The sequence below is a fragment of the Gigantopelta aegis genome, chromosome 9 (genome assembly GCF_016097555.1).
Source record: "Gigantopelta aegis isolate Gae_Host chromosome 9, Gae_host_genome, whole genome shotgun sequence".
Classification (NCBI taxonomy): domain Eukaryota; kingdom Metazoa; phylum Mollusca; class Gastropoda; order Neomphalida; family Peltospiridae; genus Gigantopelta; species Gigantopelta aegis.
Window position 1 is genome coordinate 68,781,517 of NC_054707.1, and position 23,472 is coordinate 68,804,988.

At 37.8% G+C, this 23,472-nt stretch overlaps 1 protein-coding gene across 1 annotated transcript; it reads left to right on the forward strand.

Annotated features, from left to right (window-relative positions):
• The first annotated feature begins 632 nt into the window (after positions 1 to 632).
• Positions 633 to 14,529, forward strand: LOC121381950 (A disintegrin and metalloproteinase with thrombospondin motifs 9-like). Its single transcript, XM_041511382.1, has 4 exons — positions 633 to 3,652; positions 9,315 to 9,494; positions 10,286 to 10,427; positions 14,278 to 14,529. The coding sequence occupies exons 1-4, from the start codon at positions 3,299 to 3,301 to the stop codon at positions 14,313 to 14,315; spliced, it is 714 nt and encodes a 237-aa protein (XP_041367316.1). The 5' UTR covers positions 633 to 3,298; the 3' UTR covers positions 14,316 to 14,529.
• The last annotated feature ends 8,943 nt before the right edge of the window (positions 14,530 to 23,472 follow it).

Genomic DNA, 23,472 nt, shown 5'->3' on the forward strand with positions numbered 1-23,472 from the left:
TGAAATGCAGAACAACATGTACCTTTATAATATTGAACCGGCCTCGGTGACGTCGTGGTTAGGCCATCGGTCTACAGGCTGGTAAGTACTGGGTTCGGATCCCAGTCGAGGCATGGGATTTTTAATCCAGATACCGACTCCAAACCCTGAGTGAGTGCTCCGCAAGGTTCAATGGGTAGGTGTAAACCACTTGCACCGACCAGTGATCCATAACTGGTTCAACAAAGGCCATGGTTTGTGCTATCCTGCCTGTGGGAAGCGCAAGTAAAAGACCCCTTGCTGCCTGTCGTAAAAAGAGTAGCCTATGTGGCGACAGCTGGTTTCCTCTAAAAACAGTGTCAGAATGACCATATGTTTGACGTCCAATAGCCGATGATAAGATACAAAAAATCAATGTGTTCTAGTGGCGTCGTTAAATAAAACAAACCTTACTTTATAATATTTATGTAATTTGCTTGTTTGATATAAAAAAAACCCATCGGTCTACAGGCTGGTAGGTGCTGGGTTCAGATCCCAGTCGAGGCATAGGGTTTTTAATCCAGATACCGACTCCAAACCCTGAGTGACCATATGTTTGACGTCCAATAGCCGATGATAAGATTAAAAAAATCAATGTGCTCTAGTGGCGTCGTTAATTAAAACAAACTACAAACTACTGATATAAAAAAAACAATGTTAACGTGTAGTATTGATTAATATACGAAGGTATTTCCTTGAATGTATTTCTATTTCAGTTTCTGGCCTGTTTAATCTACGCTGAACAAAATGTAGACTTTATTAGACAAAATGAAGTTTCTTGAGTTGATGCATATGTGGTGTGTGTTTTTTCAAGGGCATGGGGATTTGATGAATATGACGAAAGGCAAATATTTGGATACAATAAGTAACCTTTATTTACTTTGCAATGGCCAAAGACAAACCAGCATGCATGCTTCCTTCAAATTTAACACAGTTTTCGTGCCAAAAGTCGAACAAAGATTTGGTGTCGATGCCATAATGCAAAAGCAGAAAGGCTAGCATCAGCTAACCATAGTTTATCTACTTGTGATGGTGTTGGAATTATCCATAGAATGTTCACGTAAGGAACGTGCTTCAACGGACGTTCGATAGATAACATACAACTATTGCTCAGAATTAGGATGTCTACTGGTCTTAACATAATATTATGTAGCTATTTGAAATATGTGATCTTGGTTTCATATGTTCAATATGTTAGTTTATCACCACTTTCTCGATACAGATAAGTCCCTTGATACGTACAGGGGCCACTATGTAATGACAGAAAGGTATTAAAGGCTATTTGCTTTATCTATCTCTTAATGCAATATTGTACATGAGATATGTTTGCCTGTATTGCAATTACATGCACGCATTACTGCAGCCATTGTTGTCCACTTCCCCCGTCAGACTGAGAAGGATTTGGGTGGTATTCACTGGAACGTCTGGACTGCAGCAGTCATTAGTCCAATATTCATCGTGCTGTAATTAACAGGTTCAAAAATGTACTATTTTGTACCGCGGGCTCCAATCATTTTCTTTGAATGATCGTATCAATGTTATTAAAGTGTATGTAATCATGTTTATGTAGTTAACACAGCAGTTGATTAGTGCTACATTAGCTGATCTGTAGATCATGTGTATACAACTAAAAAAACCAAAAAAAAACATTCGTCGCATCTAATATTATAATACGAATCTAATATTATAACTAACTTGAACAGAGTATATATAAATTTCATTTATATGATAGAGTATTTTGTGGAGCTGAGATATTTTTCATTATTTTGATTGAAGGTGGGGGAGGGGGGAATATTCAAAGCGCTATACAATATTTAAGCCACTACATCCATAAATGAACCCCATGGATGTATACTTTTCTCTTGATACCAATGAACCTAGGTCAGTTCTCTGGTACCGACTGACCTTTTAACCCATCGACAGTTTCAACAGCAGGACTCAAACTTAACGAAATAGCTACCGACGACGATTTTGTCTCTGTCAACGCAATTTATAAAAAGTTACTTTTGCAGCCAATAAACATTTCAAATGTACAACATTACAATGAGAAATAAAACTCTAAAGAACTGCAACAACACTCTTGGTAAACTGATAGACGACTGGGGTCCCTTTCTAAACGTAATATTTCTATTACGCCACAAACCACCCATGCCACCACCACGTGATTTTGCTAACAGTATGTTGTTGGGTGTTTTGGAGGGGGGAGGGGGGGGGGGGGGGGTGGCAATATATAATAGATTAACACACGCACGCGCACACATCAGTAGCCAAACAAGATCATGACTTTGGTTTTAAAAAATGACCTTGTGGGATATGTAACGTCTCTCTCCTCCCGCATATTATGTATTTGATATCCAGCGACTTAACGCCCAACACATACCGAAGCTGGGTCTGTGTCTGGGTAATGTGGCAGAGATGGGTGTATTTTGACGCCTGGGTCTTCACTGTGTCGTGTTTTCAATATAACTGACTGCGTTCATATCTTTTGATATATGTTCTTCTATAAACATCAACAATAATGACAAGTATTCCACATTGTTTAATATATATTTTTCCTGTTGGGTATTAAGACAAAATTAAAATAATAAAGCTCGAACATTGCGCAGCTGCCAGTCTGACGGTGTTAAAGATAGCGCATGTTCTATGACGTCTGTTGCCAGTTCTGTAGTTGGCGCCAGCACAGACGCGGTGTGTTTTCTCACATTCGATTCAATGCGTTTCATTTCAGACTTTTACCATACTCGCTAGATCCAGACCCAGATCCAGATTTAGTGTATTTTGGGCCTAAAGGTGCCTTAGGAGACACTCCCGACCTTTCGCAATTTATTTCTGGACGACGGCAATTACCGTCGGTGCCGTTGTTAATTTGGAACCCTGCAACAGCATACTGAACATTTTTGCAGCACGAATGCAAACTAGGATTTAAAAGTTCAAACTGGCGTTCCTTTCATCACGCGTCAGATTGGTGCCACATGGACAAGCATATAGTTTGCAATGGTAGGCGACTAAAGCATTGTGCTGTCCTTCATTTGACTTGCACTTTGATTTTTATAAACAAAAAAACCCCGAATAAAATACACACGAATGTATCTGTGTGGTGCGTGCGTGAACATATGTATCAGGACAGTGTGCAGTTCATGTTGTTAAACGTCTGTTAATTGAGAACTAGCATGGCGACATTGGAGGGAGGTGGGGTTTGGGTAGTAAATAATGTATTAACGTGACATGATTGAATTAGTGCCTGCATGTCAATTTGTCTCACTGCCGGTGGTGATTGTAGATGGCAGCACTATGTTGTACTGCTGTGATACTGTTCTTGGTAGAGTATTGTTGGCACATTTCAGCTCTCCGATCATGCTCGGAAGTGAAGGCGTGTAACAGTCAGTACGCAGACGGTGAATACTGGATTTACCCGGCTCCTTATGGAACTACAAAGGTGAAAATCTACTGTCACGGTATGGGCAGTGGCTCACCCACTGAGTATGTGACTCTGGTTGAGAAAAACAAAGGATTCTACCCGGCTTATTCCAGTAACGATTGCATGACACAACGAGCACTCGGCTATGACGAGGACTCAGTCTGCTCGGGTGAAGGAGGGGTGACGACCTACCACAAGATTCGAGTGAAAATTCAGGTATTTGCGGTTTGAAAGATTTAGTTTTTTTGCATCACAACCATCACCATCAGTTGTATATGCTTGACAGCTTGACCCGGGAGTTCTCCATTTTGTTGGCACATTTCAGCACTCGTTATATGTCAACGAACTGGAGATGGGTTTTTTCTTCTGTTTTTGCTTCCTTTTTCTTTGTCATTGGCGATGTATGTTATCACTGAGACTGGTTTAATGCCAAAACGTTCTCGTTTCGACAACCTGCACCACCATGGTTGATTCGTTTTCAGCAATATGTTTTCCTTCCATGTCATTTTCACGAATGATTTTAGCAGACCTGTTTAGCGGCATGATGACCACCTTGCAGAATGCAACTGTTATTCTCGTTTAGAGATACCTGTCCCAGCTTGCCCTAGCAGCATTGGACATTTGACCACCCCACTCCATGAAGTGGGGTCGGCCCTATTGCTCTTTTCTTGACTTTACTTCTTTAATATTGGTTCCAACTCATGTTCTTAAGGACCGGTGTAAAAGGAAAGCAGGTCCGTGGGAACCGAAGTCCTATGGACCTCGGTTCCTAGGAACAGTAGTCCTATCGGACCTATATTTCTTAGGAACCATAGTCCTACCCGGCCTTTCATACCTGGTTACTTTTAAGTTTTTTTTTTCCTAGGACTTGTATTCCTACCTAACTTAAATTCCGTTTTTTATACTCTGCAATTTGCACGAGCTGCCAGAAAGACAATAGTCTGATGGATAAGTGTACGATTCTCTTACGATTATTGTGGGTTTAAATCTCTATGTCACAAAAACTTAATTATTTGTTTTTTACGTCATAGACTTGTGGATCAGACACGTGAGTAAATTTTTGTATTCGTCTTACGTTTTTTAGCATATTGAAGTAGGACGAGTATATTGGGTTTTTTCAAAAGTATATAATGCAACTACAGATATAAAGTAGGCTATATCTTCATGCGTTCAACACGAAGAAATATAAAAAAAAACAATATGGAAAAATAATATATATGAAAACTGGTAACTCCAAAAAACTAAACATTTGGCGAACAGCAAAAGCCAATTTCTATATACACCAACATAATTTTTAATAATAAATTTTATAAGTTTATATTTCGACTGTAAGTCACAATCTGATTAATCGTGATTTTCTTAATCTTTGTGCGATCGGACTTCCATTCCTCGGAATCCTAGTCTGTGGAACTTCTATTCTTAGGAATTTAAGTTTGTGGACTTTTATTCCCGGTACTCCTAGTCCACAGGACTTTCATTCCTAGTATTTCTAGTCTGTGGAACTTCTATTCTTAGGAATTTAAGTTTGTGGACTTTTATTCCCGGTACTCCTAGTCCACAGGACTTTCATTCCTAGTATTTCTAGTCTGTGGAACTTCTATTCTTAGGAATTTAAGTTTGTGGACTTTTATTCCCGGTACTCCTAGTCCACAGGACTTTCATTCCTAGTATTTCTAGTCCGCTGTAATATTATTTCCAATATTTTGCTTATTACATATATATGATTCATGAAAATCCCTGAAATAAAACTTTCAAAACTGTACTTAGTTCTAGTTGTTAGTACTAATAATTATAACTAGTACTATATTGACCAGTTAATATAATATAAAAATAAAAGGAATAATAAGTATGAAATAATGCCTTTTATAGATGAACAATTACAAATAGCATCAAAACACTTGAAATTGATATCACTGACTGTCTTACTGCAGTTTTTACCATCATAAGCATAAGAGACGAGTTGGAGGTGGGGGGGGGGGGGGGGGGGGGGGAGTACGAGAGCTGGGTGGGGGATGATGGACACGTTCGGGCAAAATGAGCTGGCCTGAAAACTTCACCATGTATTTCCATCATTCCATTCGCAATATTAAGTGTAATCCATGTAAAAATGCAGACTGATTTGTTTGGAATCCTATATAGCTTCTTGGTTGTGATCCAGATTCGTACATTTTCGTTTCATTCGGGCAATAAAAATCAGTCTGCCCCTCCCCCAGCCCCACTCCTTCTCTCTCTGGATGCCTATTGTGACCAAAACTGTCCGTTTTAAAAGTGTGATGAGTAGTTAGTATGTTTAAAAGTATCTTTGTAAATTGTGTGTGCGTATTATTGGCAGTATGATAATTGTTCAGGGGTTACTGTTTTGTTTTAGTCGGTGTAGTGACCTATTGAGCTGTTAAAACCCACTCTTAGTCATTGATATTTCTGTTAATTGATAAACCTTAATGAAAACCATTTAACATAAATAATTGTTATCGATGATATAGTAGGTTCGGACTAATATATCATAGAGCCCAGAGTCTGACATGTCATATGTCAGACCAAATTAATGTTTGAAAATGAGCAAAATTGACAAAGCAGACACATGTTCAGTAAGTTATACAGGGGTGGGGGACGTCTACACTGTGGCAAGTAGAAATTTGCTTTGAAGAGGGGTGTTTAGACCACGCCACTCCTCCCCACACCCTCTTTACACGCGTCTGCAACATTACTGACAAAAAGGCACAAACGTCAGGGAAGTACAAACTCAGCAATATGAATCTTAGAAATATAAAATAACAAGATGATTTATATAACGCAAATATCACATTTTTATAGTTGACTTATTATTATTATTATTATTATCAAAAACCAGTACATAATGTCTAACAGATAATTTTGTTGGTATATCATATGGGCAAGTTATACGTATTTGCGAGTACTAATACATGTAACATGATTTGAATTATGGACAATGTTTTAGAGTTTTCAAATATTACTTTTAAATGTTTAAGCATTTATTAGTTGAAACAATACGCAATGAATAAAGACCTTGGTTCTGTTCATGCAATAAGGTCAACAAAATGTGTACATACTCTTAAAAATTATATAAATGGAAAATAATGGAATAAATGTTTAAATAAAGAGATGCACCAGTATCCTAGGTTAATTAAATAAACTAGAAAGGAAACTGCGTTTCGTTTTGCTTACATTATAATTTATTTTTTATGTGTACCACCGGACTTAAATTTTGATTGTCCGGGATTGCAAGTTCGGCCCGGATTTGAAATCCTGGCAGCCATATCAGCATTCCTAAGGAACGTTAGTCCTGGGATTTGCATTCCTAGGTAGGTTAGACCTTGTACCTGCATTCCTAGAAGATTAAGTCCGGACAAACAACTGTTCATATGCCAAAAAATAAAATGCAAAAACAAAAAAGGTCTATATCGTTCTATATTTTGGGCATCATTTTTAATACCAAAACCAGTTGTTCCACTTTGATTGGCAACTTTTGAAATTATTATGTCAGTAAAGATTCAGACTGACTTTATTTGGGTCAGCTATGGCCAGGACATTTTAATTAATAGTAAATTTTATATACATTATATACACAAAGAAAAAAGTTAAGCACCCCTAGATATAATTAGTACTGAAATAGCCTCATTCGTAAAAACTGCAAATTACGTGACGAATATGTCAAGAATGGTGTTCCATCGAAATAATAGGAGAGTACAATGACAACTGTGACAACAGAACGACATGCACGTGCATCATGCCACCCATGCTTTGCTCAAAATGCAGTATCAATACACTGCAATTGTTGACATTTAAAGTCACTGTCTTGCATTGTTGAAGTTTAATCGTTGAATATGGCACGTCGACGGTTATCAGGCCCAAAGATGGCGTATTATTGGTATGCATACGACCGGCATGACCTTCGAAAGTATAGGACGTCAAATGGGGGTATCATTACACCATAATCAGCAGACTGATACGAAAACTCGGGCATACCTATGCTGTAAAGGATCTCCCACGGTCAGGGAGACCGCGCATGACGTCGCAGCGCGAGGATAGGGCCCTGCTTCAGCTCGTACGTCGTCAACCCTTTGCTACGTCTCCTGTTCTGAAGAGCCAATGGTTACCCAATAGACGGATGTCAGCCAGAACAGTGAAGAATCGTCTGAAATTTGCGGGATTGCTGACCAGAAGGGTTATCAAGCGTCCCTTTCTTGCTGATCATCATAAGAGACGCCGTTTAGCGTGGTGTTTGGCCCGGAGAGGTTGGAATCTGAGGTCCTGGCGAAGAGTCCATTGGTCCGACGAAAGCCGGTTCCTGCTCCATGTCATAGATGGCCGACTGAGAGTTTGGAGGCATAAAAATGCTACTTACACACCCAGGAACATACGACCTACGACCCTGTATGGTGGAGGTTCAGTAATGGTTTGGGGTTGCCTGTCACATGATTGTAAGGTGGATCTTGTCGCCATCCAAGGCAACCTCAATGGTGATCGGTACATTCGTAACGTCCTGCAACCAGTTGTTGTGCCGCATTTTGACAACCATCCACTCGCCACCAGACCTCTGTACATGGATGACAACGCTAGGCCACATCGTTCCCGAGCGGTAATAGCTTTACTCCAAACTGAAGCTGATCTAAACCCGCTAGTGCATGTTTGGGACATCTTGGGGCATCGAGTACAGGCACTGACCCCACCTGTACAGACTCTGGAACAATTAGAGGCAGCTCTTCATCGAGAATGGCAGCAGTTGCCTATGCAGCAGATCAGACGACTTACTGGAGGGATGAAACGAAGGGTGGAAGCTGTCATCCGGGCACGTGGTGGGTTTACCCGCTATTGATGATTTGTCATGAATGTCATCTGTGGACTTCAAATAACATTTTTCATCATCAATCATGATGTTGACTTGTGTTTATGACTCTGCACTCTGCTGATTTTTGCCCGAATTAAATGAAAATGTCCGAATCTGGATTACAACGTTTGTTCATATCAGCATTACTGTGAAACAGCTATATAGGGTTTCACACGAATCATTTTCAGACTAGCGGACCTTCGGGACCCTACTCATGGTGGGTGTTTGCTTTTGTTTTTGTTTTTGCAGATATAAATTGTATATACAGTTCAAAGATGTTAGCCTTCTTGCACCACCACAGAGGACTGCCTGCCACTCCCATACTAGTTTACTAAATCAAAACTAGCATCGGGCAGAACGCATTGGAATCAACACAGTAGTGATGACATGCACTCATGAATCACTGTGATAAATATGTATTCCTGTTTAGAATATCGATGTATATATTGGTGGTGTTTCTGGTGGTCCTATAATGCTCATTCTTCTTTTTGTTTCCTGATATTTATTTTTTGATACGTATGAATTTATTAAGACGTAAAATCCAGCTTGTGCTATGACAAACGTCAGGACAACCAGAAACACATAGTTTATAGACACACTGGTATTCTAGACCAAACCAAACATGTTTTTAGAGTGTACTTTTATTCGATATAAAAGCTTTATTAGTCAGAAACATAACACTAAAGGAAAACTCAGGACACTCTATTTAACAATAGCCTTTATGCTATGTTTTCTACAGTATATAATACAGTATATATAGTATATAATATATCGAATCATCATTATTGACAATGATGAGGTACTGGCTCCAGGTAATTCGTTGTAAATATATATATACGCTACAATATTACAATGGACAGTGAGGTTACAAACTAATATTGCTCAATACATATACAGGTTTGTTATTAACGTTAGTTAAATACAGCAGGCAAGAGTTGCAGTCAAAGGAACTTTGATAGGTGAAGAGCTTCACAGAAACCTAAAACTGTTCCTAATACTAGACATTTAAGAAACGTGTTTTCATTGCAGACAATGGAAGTGGACCGCATGGACAACAGCTTTGTAGAACAGGAACTCGCCGTCACGGTACCTTACGGTGAAGCAGCTGATTGTTACACACGGCATTATTTTGGCAACAGGAATGTCTATGGACCAGAAGGATATTTTCATATTGACACAACTGGAACCGGGCTAATAGTTGACCAAACGGTTAGGTTTAACATTGTATGTCTCATTTATAGTGGAGGGATATAAGTTAGTAGGATACTTCCATTTTGACACGGCTGAAACCGGGCTAATAGTTGACCAAACGGTTAGATTTAACATGGTATGTCTGATTTACAGTAGAGGGATAAAAGTCAATAGGGTACTTCCATTTTGACACGGCTGAAATTACCAAAGTGTTGACCAAACGGATATGTTTAACATTGTATGTCTCATTTACAGTAGAGGGATATAAATCCGCAGGATACTTCCATATTGACACGACTGGAACCGGGATGATTGTTGACCAAACAGTTACATTTAACAGTGTATGTCTGCATAGGCATACGGACTCCCATTTTTATTGTAGGGATGAGGGCGGAGCAGACTGGTTTTTGCCCGAATTAAACGAAAATGCCCAAATCTGGATAACAATATTTATTCATATTACCATTACTACCAAACAGCTATATAGGATTGCAAACGAATCACTGCGCATTTTTACATGGGTTACAACTAATTTCGCGGATAGAATGATGGAAATAAATGGTCTCAGGTTAGCCCATTTTGCCCGATTATCTGTATCATTTACATCCGAATTTGAGGTTTGGCTCCAGCATTTCCGTGCTTCTACTTCACAGATAGAAGCTATCACTATATGCCTCGAAACTATTAATAAAACAATGTCACGAAGCATAACGACATGGGGTGATGTTTTCACACTTAATTATAACATGTTTCTATCGAAATGGTCAAGTTGTAATATGAAATAAATACTACATGCATTGTCATTACAGCTGACGTTCCCTGTATTTGGCGACTTTGCATGGGGTCAGACAATCCGTAACAAGCAAGGGACGGAAATAGACTTACTGTGTGGAGGGTTTCCCGGCGGTTGTCGGCCAGTTACACCGATGATGTTAAAAGTCGGACCAACTGGTAACTACAGTTCATGTGGTTTTAGTTAGCCTTCCCGCTGTTAAAAAAACAATGATAATAACAAAAAATCACCACAACTCCAAATAACAAAACAACAACTACAAAACACCCTACCCCCAAAGAAATACCCCCAAATCAAGAGACCGACGCCCCAACACGTCTTGATGCCATAGCATTTGGTTAAAGTCGGGTTAAAGATCATATATGATCATATTTCCACTTCAGTTTTGTCCCGTGTTTTACAGACATCCTCGTACTATATATTATAAATATTTTGTGATACATTTGCAGCATTTTATTAAATTTAAGGATTAAGCTTGATTAATGTCCGGTTAAAGTTCTAAATGTATTTTACTCTTTACCCAGAGTCGGGACGTAGCTCAGTGGTACAGAGCTCACCTGATGCGCGATCAATCTATGATCGATTCCCGTCGGTGGGCCCATTGGGCTATTTCTTGTTCCAGCCAGTGCCTCACAACTGGTGTAACAAAGGCCGTGGTATGTACTATCCTGTAGGTGGGATGGTGCGTATAAAAATCCCTTGCTGCTAATCGAAAAGAGTAGCCCATGAAGGTGCGACAGCGGGTTTCCTCTCTCAATATATGTGTCGCCCTTAACCATATATCTGACGCCATATAACATTTCCTTCCTTAACTTTTTACCCAAGTGAGTCCTTCAGTTGCATGCTCCAAGCCTCTTGAATGTGACTTAAGGGCAAGAGCAAGATCATTTGGAACTTGCGAAAATCTGTTCATCGATTGCTTTAATGCTTGCTTTACAAAATATATATAATGTGTTCATAAATGTGATACCTTGTTCGAAACAGTTTCATGTTACTGAGTAAAATACTGTTATAATAACTATATAATATGCTATATGTGAAATGTGGCTGTGGAATGTCTTAAAAACTGCTAAAGGAAACTGTGTTTGACTAAAACAGTTTAGCAGTTTATACCAGTAACAAAAACATTCAATTTGGGTTACCGTTGATATTGACACCATCTACATCACCATATATATTGATGCAGGCATTGATTCGGTTAAGAGAGCATTTGATAAGTACACAGATCCAGACTTCCCAGATAAACACATTATTGAGCTGTTAGAATTAAGGTCTTAATGGAAATGTTTTTTTTAGTTTGATGAAGAACTGTATCAGTAGGTGTGTGGTTGTGCTATGGGCAAACGTTTTATTCAGAATTTTGCATGTATGTGTAGGAGAAAGGTCGAAAACTGTCCATTCTGTGAGGGGAGGTCAGTCGAGGCACGTTAGCGCCGAGACTGATTTCTCCACCGGCTTCGGTGGCGCAGTGGTTAAGCCGTCGGCCTATAGGCTGGTAGGTACAGGGTTCGCAGCCCGGTACTGGTTCCAACCCAAAGTGAGTTCTTAAAGGCTCAATGTGTAGGTGTACGGCCACTACACCCTCTTCTCTCTCACTAACCACTAATCAACTAACAACTAACCCACTGTCCTGGACATACAGCCCAGATAGCTGATCTGTTTGCCGAGGACAGCGTGCTTGAACCTTAATTGGATATAAGTACGAAAATAAGTTGAAATGAAATGATCTCTCCCCTCACAGAATGGCCAGTTTGAGGTTTGTGTCCTAATTAAAACACAGCAGCATTCCAATACGTGAAACAATAGATGTTTAAATTATTCTTTAAAAGATGGACAGGTGTTTACAACATAACAGACAGTTACGGGTAAGCTGGGTCGTTTACACACCACTAGCCCAGATAAAATACAGTAACACTAATAACAAAAGATGACGTCACAGCTATGTTTTAACTACTGTATGTCGCCGATTGAGTAGAAGCCACTTTAAAAATATCGACAAAAAAGGCTCTTTTGTACCTCGGATATCTCGAGATATACTTATTATTTGGCAACATTCTAAACCAGAATTCTGGAACTTGTTTGAGCTATTAAACCAACAAGATGACTACATCGGTCCATAGGCGTCGGAAGACGGCAGCAACTGGGGGGGGCCACTCATTAAATGCGAATTCATATTGTGCATATTGTGCCCCCCCCCCCCCAGTTTCAGATTTAGCCCCCCCCCCCCATCCGTTTCCGACGCCTATGCGGTCCTACACACTTGACTCATTCATTTATTATGGGAAAAAAAGAATTCTACACCCGAGTGTGAGCATTGTCAGTATACTCTTACGGTGTGTCACATTTTGGTGGAGTGCAATCATCTTAAGCAAACTAGGAAATATATATTTGGTAGAAGAAATGTGATACTGAATTTAATTCTAAATTTTAATTTGACCTATCTGTGATATTTGTAATGTTTCCACAGTTCTTTACACTGTGTTTTAATTTGACTCCTGAATTGTTATATTGTTTTTGTCAGCCAGTAGCTGATGTATTTTCGTGCTGAGGTGTCGTTAAACATATATTCATCCATTCATTCATTCATTCAAACTTGAGGTTACAATATCGGATCAGACGTTTTGGATGTAACAATTTACAAAGGTATGCAGTTTCAAATATCAGCCTAAAAGTACTATGTAAAAAAAAACCCGGAATTTTATTGAAGCTTGTTCACTTTTATTAATTGTTTTAAAACCTACGGGTATTCTGCACGACTTTTAAGAAAAATTTAATCTGAAACTATTCGCGAATTAAAGTTAAAGTTTGTTTTGTTTAACGATACCATTAGAGCACATTGATTTATTAATCATCGGCTATTGGATGTCAAACATTTGGTAATTTTGACAAAGTCTTAGAGAGGAAACTCGTCACATTTTTCCATTAGTCGCAAGGGATCTTTTATATGCACCATCTCACTGACCAGACAGCATATACCACGGCTTTTGATATACCAGTCGTGGTGCACTGGATGAAACGAGAAATAGTTCAATGAGACCACCGACGGGTATCGCTCCCAGAACGACCGCGCGTGAGGCGAGCGCTTTACCATTGGTTCTCGAATTGGAAAATCCTCTTTGGGAAACTGAAGACTATAAACCCTACAAACATCATCATAGCCAATCACATCAGATAAGCACTGGTTCCTCTTATACGTGTAGGCTTCACAACTTAATTAAAAAGCAGTCAACGTTCAAAAGTCGGCAAACACACACACAAACAAACACACACACATCCCCACCTACAATCTTCATTTCTTGTCTATCTGTCTACTTGTTGTTTTAAATCAATTTTATCATTTTGTCTGCCATGTAAAATGTGTAATTGTCAAATGCAAGGACAGACCTTAATGTAGGAATCGCCTGTTGGTCAGTCCCCAACGTTAATGCAAACGTCAATAAATATTGTTTTTTAAAACATGTGATTACCAAAAATGTATATATAATCACCTGTAATTTATGTTAAAACAAAAAGAAAAAATATGTATAACAAACGCAAATTCAACTGCCAATTAGCGCAGTTTGTCATAAGTGTGTTATTTGGCATGAAGCTGACAAATTACTTCAATATATCTAACCATTCATCAAATTTAAAAATTAAAAATAACTCCAATTGAACAACCATCGATACTTGGTTCAAAAGACCAAACAGACCTCTTGAGACTTGAACGAGAGGCCTTCTGGATTCGTACATTAAAGACACACAAAAAGCTATTTGGTAACCCCGTGAGTTTATCAATACAATGTATTTATTTAGTACCTTTTTCAGACTAAATTTCTAATAAAAATTCGCTTGAATCTAGGATGTCTTTTAGCTTTACATAGGCTTTTTCTACATTTTGTTTTTGTCTGTCTTGGAGACATTTTACTCCGTGAGTGTGCCCAAGACAGACAAGCTTGAACTTTCACACGATGTAAACAAACATCACCTGGTTTACTGATTGATTGACAGTGTTTGGTTTTATTTCAGAACCCTCCAGCGAGAGTGCACGCAATCCGACGTGTTGAAGCTAGAGTTACGGAGGTTCACATAGGCATTTTCTCTAGGTGACTCTTCAAGCCACCATCCATCTTGATAGTTCGCACGAACATGCCGACTACTTTACACGAACAGAAGAAAATGTTTTATTCAACGACGCACTCAACACATTTTATTTTTGGTTATATGGCGTCGGGCATATGATTAAGGACCACACATATATTGAGAGAGGAAACCCACTGTCGCCACTTCATGGGCTACTCTTTTTGATTAGCAGCAAGGGATCTTTTATATGCACCATCCCACAGACAGGATAACACATACCACAGCCTTTGATATACCAGTCGTGGGGCACTGGCTGGAACGAGAAATAGCCCAATGGGCCCACCGACGGGGATCGATCATAGACCGACCGCGCATCAAGCAAGCTTTTTACTACTGAGCTACGTCCCGCCCCCCCCCCCCCCCCCCCCCCACACACCTTACACGAACAGTATCCCAATGTTATCTTTATTGTGCCACTTTACAATTTCTTTAATCTGTTTGTGACCAATATCCTTATCGTGCCACGTTTGTGTTACTCATCATGCCCTGTTCCCATGCAGACATTTATTCATGTAAGTATATTTGCGTATGGATTTTAAATACTCCCATAAGCAAAAGTGTATTTACTTTGTGTTCACATGTGGTAATAGTGACAGATGTAATTTACTTTGTGTTCACATGTGGTAATGGAGTGACAGATGTAATTTACTTTGTGTTCACATGTGGTAATAGTGACAGATGTAATTTACTTTGTGTTCACATGTGGTAATAGTGACAGATGTAATTTACTTTGTGTTCACATGTGGTAATCGTGACAGATGTAATTTGATATGGGCATATATCAATTCTGTCAAAATATCAGTTGGTTAACAGCATCCGACATGAGTAGTCTACCTATTGCAAAGGAGAGGTGAGATTTTCAATGTTACTTTAGCGCAGGTCTTGTTCTTGAATTAGCTCAGGAAAAAAAACCTACATTTGGATGAGGGAACGATCTCGTGGCTGGTGGCAATATATTGCAATGAAAACTTTTTTGATAACGATCAATGTGTTAAAAACATTTAGAATGACAAAAGACACATTGTATTTTCTCTGTGAAGAGTTTTGTCCAAGTTTGTCCAAACCTGTTACACCATTTGTTTGGCTGTCTGTGTCAAAATATGTCGAGATATGTACCTGTTGATGCAATAGATAGATTGCAATTGTGTTACATAGGAAAGTTGTAAAATCTGTTTTCAATTATTTTGCTCACTTGAAAAAATAAGAAATCTGTTCACATGACACGATTTGCGTAGCAAGTAAATTTACTCGTACTCAGATATACTTTTGTATGGCCTCAGATGCTCGTGAAAATATAATCCAGAAGTATATATAAACCCGTATGCAAATGCGTTCTCGTGACAGATATACTCACCCGAAGTATATTTATTTACGAGTTTATATATGCTCATGTATGTAAATGTCTGCACGAGAACAGGGCTTCAGTCGGCACCTGCAGGCATTTTGTCAATGGTTAATGGCCGCAAAAGACAAATGTTCTAAACAATACGAAACCGAAGCCAACACCAATACCCGCCCTTTAGGAAAATATCACAGAAGCTAAATTCGCTAAACTTTTATGCTCGCCATCATTTCCTGATTTACAGTGTTAGATTAGACGCATCTCTACTGCATGGTACAATTTTGTCAATGGCTTTTAAGACTTGCCTAGTTAGTAAGGCGAAGTATTTGTATATAATAGTTATTTTGCAGTTACTTAATAACTAACTATAATTATGTAATGTTTGTTTCTGAGTTTGCTATGTAAATGTGTTAACGTGTGAGTGCGCACGTGTGTGCGTGTATGCATATGCCCACGTTTAAATTGTATTGAATTTTGTTACCTTCTTAACGTCAGCAACGTTTTAATTTGTTTTCACTTCGGAAGCCACAAAGATGGAATTACGAAGAACTTCTTCCTAAAAAGCATTCAAATCCTTTTGCTGTCCTCTTATTTGTAACAACTGATGCGGTGTATTACTTAGCTCGCATTAGTTGCGTCTTCTGCAATACCGGTACAAAGAAACCCCAACTTGTGCATCTGTCTCCTACGCTGAATGACACGTCTTACTCACTTCATGTGCAACATTCACTCGCTGAAACGCCTTATCCCTGTCCCGAGTCAGACCCCCGATCCTATCGGAGGCCGGACTCGGGATATACGTGTTCGAAACCCTAGTGGTATGTGGACACGTTAAACAAGTTACTAAGCTAAGCTGAAACGCCACCTATAGGAGGTACTTTCAATCGAGAAAAAATAGTGTTCGACTAAATTTTTTAGATCAATCGACGAAAATTACATTTATCCCAGTGGCGTAGCGAGGGGGTCCACGGAGGCAATGCCCCCCCCCCCCACCCCACCCCAACCATTTTTTGTTCCTTTTTTACTGTATTAAATTTTATAAAATGATACATACATAACTACATACATAGTTTATTCTTCCGCATTATTTTGATAAAAACGTAAACATTTATACACAACATATATAATTATATTGTAAATTTGCTGACAGCTTAAAGGGACATTCCTGAGTTTGGTGCAATGTTTTAAGATGTTATCGACTAATAAAATATTTCTACAATTAAACTTACATATTAAATATATTTTCTTGTTTAGAATATTAGTGGCTGTATACTAAACGTGTTTCTGATCGTTCGAATATTTGTACTAGGTTAATTTTCATTTTATTTCCTAAAAAATATTTTTTTCGTACGTACAAAATTATTTGAAGACAAATTCCAGATTGGGCTTCTTACAAATATTAAGACGATCAGAAACGCATTGAACATACAGAAACTGATATTCTAAACAAGAAAATATATTTAATATGTAAGTTTAATCGTAGAAATATTTTATTAGTCGGAAACATCTTACAATGCAGCAAACTCAGGAATGCCCCTTTAAGCTCATATTAAACACAGATATGCCATAAGGACGTCCTATATTCTGATGTCTGTAAATTGTTTTTAAAAAACACATTATTTTTCAGTTAATGACTAAACTCTCACTTTGAGAAAAAGAAAACTATTATTATGTTACAACAATATATTTTTATTAATAAGAATCCCAAGTAAAAATAAGTTCAAAAACAAACAAAATATCAATAACATGACAGCCTCTTAAATTTGTTGGATTTGACACTTAGGGTTGACACTTAGGGATTGGCTATTAAATACGTTAATAATATGTTTTCGTAAATTAAACTGAAGCCGAATTATTGTTATTTGATACGGCAAACTCACTCACTGACTCTCACTGACTCTCACTCTCTCACTCTCTCTCTCTCTCTCTCTCTCTCTCTCTCTCTCTCTCACTTTCCTTATGCATTGTATCAAATTATACTAACCTTCTTATTTTATACTATCCCGTAGTGTACTTTCGTGTTTGATTACTTTTGAAATATAAATAATGACTTAACTTCCTTTGTAAATGCAAAATTCAGTATCCGTAAAATTCTGTGATGTTTGTGTTTTTGCACAGGTCTTTACACTGTTTTTGTTTAAGTCTTGAATTTTTATATTGATGTTGATCATCACTTTATTTATTTGCATTACCATAGTTTGACACCCAATAGCAGATGTATTTTTCGTGCTGGGGTGTCGTTAAAAATTCATTCATTCATTCATTCTACCTGCATTAAAGGCGATTAACCTTCTAGTTCTAGTTGGTTGTTTTGTATTCTTGTTTTTCAGTTCAGTTTTTTATAGACATTGGGCTGTACAGCCAATATATACTATATACTAATTTACTATATTCCCATTTTATAAAGTTATGATGGATGACAAACATTTTCGACAGCAAAAGGAAGCCCATTTTATTCGCATTTTCAAACCAAAACTTAACATACGCTAATCCATACTGTGGTCACTACACTCCAACATAGTTTGAAACTTTGTTGTACAATGTATCTACTGTTAGAACATTTCACTCTTATATGCTTGTTTACAGGTATTACAATGTAACAATAGCAATGTTAATATGACAGTTATATACCGTCACTATAATTATAATCTCGTTTAAAGGGACATTCCTGAGTTATCTACTAATAAAATGTTTCTACGATTAAACTTACATATTAAATCTATTATCTTGTTTAGAATATTAATGGCTTTATATAGAACGTGTTTCTGATCGTTCTAATATTTGTACTAGGTTAATTTTCATTTTATTTCCTAAAAAATATGTTTTCGTATGTACGAAATTATTTGAAGACAAAATCCAGTTTGGGCTTCTTACAAATATTAAGACGACCAGAAACGCACTGAATATACAAACAATGATATTCTAAACAAGAAAATATATTTAATATGTAAGTTTAATCGTAGAAATATTTTATTAGTCGGAAAAATCTTACAATGCAGCAAACTTAGGAATGCCCCTTTAATGTCAAATATGCAATTTGTTCGTGGTATGCATTTTTTATTGTTACAATTGTCGTGACGTCATCGAAATTACCTCCCGCTGTAGATGACGTCATGTATAGGGAACTGATGAACCCGTTACGGGTGAAAGGCGCTTATTCCATTAAAATGTGAAATTCTATCTTTTTATATATTCATCCGATACATTCATTCTAATAAGTTTTCTATCTATCTATCTATCTATATATATATATATATATATATATATATATATATATATATATATATGCCCGGCCTCGGTGGCGTCGTGGTTAGGCCATCGGTAAACAGGCTGGTTGGTATCGGATCCCAGTCGAGGCACGAGTGAGTGCTCCGCAAGGCTCAATGGGTAGGTGTAAACCACTTGCACCGACCAGTGATCCATAACTGATTCAACAAAGGCCATGGTTTGTGCTATCCTGCCTATGGGAAGCGCAAATAAAAGATCCCTTGCTGCTAATCGGAAAGAGTAGCCCATGAAGTGGCGACAGCCGGATTCCTCTCAAAAATCTGTGTGGTTCTTAACCATATGTCTGACGCCATATAACCGTAAATAAAATGTGTTGAGTGCGTCGTTAAATAAAACATTTCTTTTTATATATATATATATAAACAACCAGCCTCGGTGGCGTCGTGCTTAAGCCATCGGACAAGAGGCTGGTAGGTACTGCGTTCACAGCTCGGTACCAGCTCCCACCCAGAGCGAGGTGTAACGATTCACTGGGTAGGTGTAAGACCACTACACCCTTTTTTCCTCTTACTAATGACTAACAACTAACAATTAAGCCACTGTCCTGGACAAACAGCCCAGGACTGCGTGCTTGAAAATAACTTGAAATGAAAATATACAAACCAATATAAATAAAGGAAAAATTAGTTCTGATAAACCAATACACATACAATGCTGGAAACTTGTGTAACTATACATGTTAAACGAAAATACTTTATAAAAACATTTAATAAACATATTCAAAAATTACATACTTGTTTGACATTTTCTTCAATATACAATTACAAGAGGCTGAAACCAGAAGGTTTCGTTCCATAAGATGGCTATTATTCTTAAAGCATGCAATAGTAATAATAATAAGTTTCCTTCCAACAGTAACCTATGCTTAATTATATCATTTAAAGGGACATTCCTGAGTTTGCTGCAATTTTAAAGATGTTATCTACTAATAAAATGTTTCTACAATTAAACTTGCATATTAAATATATTATCTTGTTTAGAATATTAGTGGCTTTATATTGAACGTGTTTCTGATCGGTATAATATTTGTACTAGGTTACTTTTCATTTTATTTCCTAAAAATTGTTTTCGTACGTACGAAATGATTTGAGATAAAAATTTAATCCAGTTTGGGCTTCTTACAAATAGTAAGACGACCAGAATCGCATTGAATATACAGACAATGAAATTCTAAACAAGAAAATATATTTAATATGTAAGTTTAATCGTAGAAATATTTTATTAGTCGGAAAAATCTTACAATGCAGCAAACTTAGGAATGCCCCTTTAATGTCAAATATGCAATTTGTTCGTGGTATGCATTTTTTATTGTTACAATTGTCGTGACGTCATCGAAATTACCTCCCACTGTAGATGACGTCATGTATAGGGAACTGATGAACCCGTTACGGGTGAAAGGCGCTTATTCCATTAAAACGTGAAATTCTATCTTTTTATATATTCATCCGATACATTCATTCTAATAAGTTTTCTATCTATCTATCTATCTATCTATATATATATATATATATATATATATATATATATATGCCCGGCCTCGGTGGCGTCGTGGTTAGGCCATCGGTAAACAGGCTGGTAGGTATCGGATCCCAGTCGAGGCACGAGTGAGTGCTCCGCCAGGCTCAATGGGTAGGTGTAAACCACTTGCACCGACCAGTGATCCATAACTGATTCAACAAAGGCCATGGTTTGTGCTATCCTGCCTGTGGGAAGCGCAAATAAAAGATCCCATGCTGCTAATCGGAAAGAGTAGCCCATAAAGTGGCGACAGCGGCTTTCCTCTCAAAATCTGTGTGGTCCTTAACCATATGTCTGACGCCATATAACCGTAAATAAAATGTGTTGAGTGCGTCGTTAAATAAAACATTTCTTTCTTAATAATAAGTTTCCTTTCAATATTCGAGTTACTCCCCCAACAGTAACCTATGCTTAATTATATCATTTAAAAGGACATTCCTGAGTTTGCTGCAATTTTAAAGATGTTATCTACTAATAAAATGTTTCTACAATTAAACTTGCATATTAAATATATGATCTTGTTTAGAATATTAGTGGCTTTATATTGAACGTGTTTCTGATCGGTATAATATTTGTACTAGGTTACTTTTCATTTTATTTCCTAAAAATTGTTTTCGTACGTACCAAATTATTTGAGATAAAATCCAGTTTGGGCTTCTTACAAATAGTAAGACGACCAGAAACGCATTGAATATACAGACAATGAAATTCTAAACAAGAAAATATATTTAATATGTAAGTTTAATCGTAGAAATATTTTATTAGTCGGAAACATCTTACAATGCAGCAAACTCAGGTATGTCCCTTTAAGATAAACTATAGTAAACATGCAATGAACTCATTTCGCTCAAAACAAACAAGAGTATTAGCGGAAATGACTCACCTTCGTAAGGTTGCCAGTTTTATTTATATGACAGAATTTCATTATTGACAAACTTATAATCTTGAGGAAGAGTACACACATTTTCGAAGGACATCATTCGCCAAACGCTTATGAACATTATTCAGTACTAATTGTTTTTGAGTGAAGGCGCGGAAAATATACCGCCTTACAAACTTAGCACATTATAGAATGTGATATTATTTCTAAAAAGGGGTTGCGAGAGGGTTGGAATTATTAACCAATGTTTTGTTTATTCAACTGGTCTTCCTGCCTAACACCCGCCAATGAAACTTAAAGACTGCGGGTGTTACTAAAATCAGACAATGAGTGGATGCACAGAGAACGCCAGACGAACGACAGTTACTGTACATAAAATATAGAAAGAAAAAAGAAAGAAGTGTTTTATTTAACGACGCACTCAACACATTTTATTTACGGTTATATAGCGTCAGACATATGGTTAAGGACCACACAGATTTTGAGAGGAAACCCGCTGTCGCTACTACATGGGCTACTCTTCCAATTGGCAACAAGGGATCTTTTATTTGCGCTTCCCACAGGCAGGATAGCACAAACCATGGCCTTTGTTGAACCAGTTATGGAACACTGGTCGGTGCAAGTGGTTTACACCTACCCATTGAGCCTTGCGGAGCACTCACTCAGGGTTTGGGGTCGGTATCTGGATTACAAATCCAATGCCTCGACTGGGATCCGAACCCAGTACCTACCAGCCTGTAGACCGATGGCCTGCCACGACGCCACCGAGGCCGGTATAAAATATAGATTCCAAATACCATCTCAGAATTAGTGTTGAACAAATTAGTCTTTTTATTCACTTAGAATTTTATAAAATAAAATAAAAATTTTACAAGGAGAAGAAAAAAACAGGACAACTTAATGGAACATTTTCTTTACCTGTGAGTATATTTTTTGAGAACTTGCATGTATTGTTTCCAATTTGTTGTCTTTGTACGCACGTTCACGTGGACTCCAGCTGTTGCTATGGTGATGCAGTGTTCTAGGCAAAGACTTTGACAGGGCAGCGTTAATAGATCGTGTTTTGTCTTTCCTATTCTGGACTGCGTTTAGTGGTACTTGTAGGAATATTTCCCCTAATTTTATCTATATTAGCAACCGTGGGAGAGCGAGCACTGACAAAGGTTTTAAAGAAAACATTGTTTTTTAGGTTGTGTCTTTCAATTATGTATAAACTAGTGCCATCATGTTTATTTAAACAATAATTGCGCTTCTGGAAATTTAAGGTTAACAGCAGTTGATGGCTTGGTGTACAAGCATTTATCTCTGAAAGTAACCCAATGACTATGTCCGATGGCATCAGTTCCATGTTGCCCTTTCGTTTTGAAAACAAGTGATTCAAAATTGTCCAAGCAGCCTTCCTCGGTCTGAGTTTTTCAAATGCAATGCAAGATTATCTGAGTACAAACTGTTTTCTTCAGATATTGTTTCTTGTTGTGGTTTATTTTCCAAAGACTAGGGAGCGACATTTGACCTCAGGCGCAACCAGAAAAACATATGTTCCAACATGGGTAATCGACATTGTTTTCAAAGGATCCTTTCTATGGCCGTTACAGTTTTGTTGATGGAGTTATAATAGATACATAGAGTTATGCTACTCGTGTTATGGCAGCTTTGTTGCTTTCTGGATGAAACTAACATAATTGTCATAGTTTAATAACATGTTCGGCCATGCATGTTTTGAATGCGATATCTAGCTAAATACCTTTGAAACTTCATAATATCTCCCAGGACTTTACTATAGACCGGCTTCAGAATGAGATAACTACCACCCGGAGAGGACATTATGTAGACCTGCTTTTTTGTATTCCTCATCATATATGTTAACAAAAAGGTTTTGGTAAACAGGCTTCTGGTGGTGGGTGTGGCAAATATGGGGGTCGACGTAGGGCCCCCTCCCAAAAACAGGGTCTACCACTAATAGCACTATTGGGAGAGCAGATGATGATAGAAACACGAAGTTTGGCACAGGTGATCTCCATGGGGAATTCGTCACATCCAATCAATGGTCGCC

What these genes read in the sequence shown, in the direction of transcription:
- LOC121381950 (XM_041511382.1), top strand. Translation starts at nt 3,299, where the DNA reads ATGGCAGCACTATGTTGTACTGCTGTGATACTGTTCTTGGTAGAGTAT. An exon ending in AGATTCGAGTGAAAATTCAG is followed by an intron (nt 3,653 to 9,314) that starts GTATTTGCGGTT and finishes TTTTCATTGCAG; the next exon opens with ACAATGGAAGTGGACCGCAT. An exon ending in GGCTAATAGTTGACCAAACG is followed by an intron (nt 9,495 to 10,285) that starts GTTAGGTTTAAC and finishes TTGTCATTACAG; the next exon opens with CTGACGTTCCCTGTATTTGG.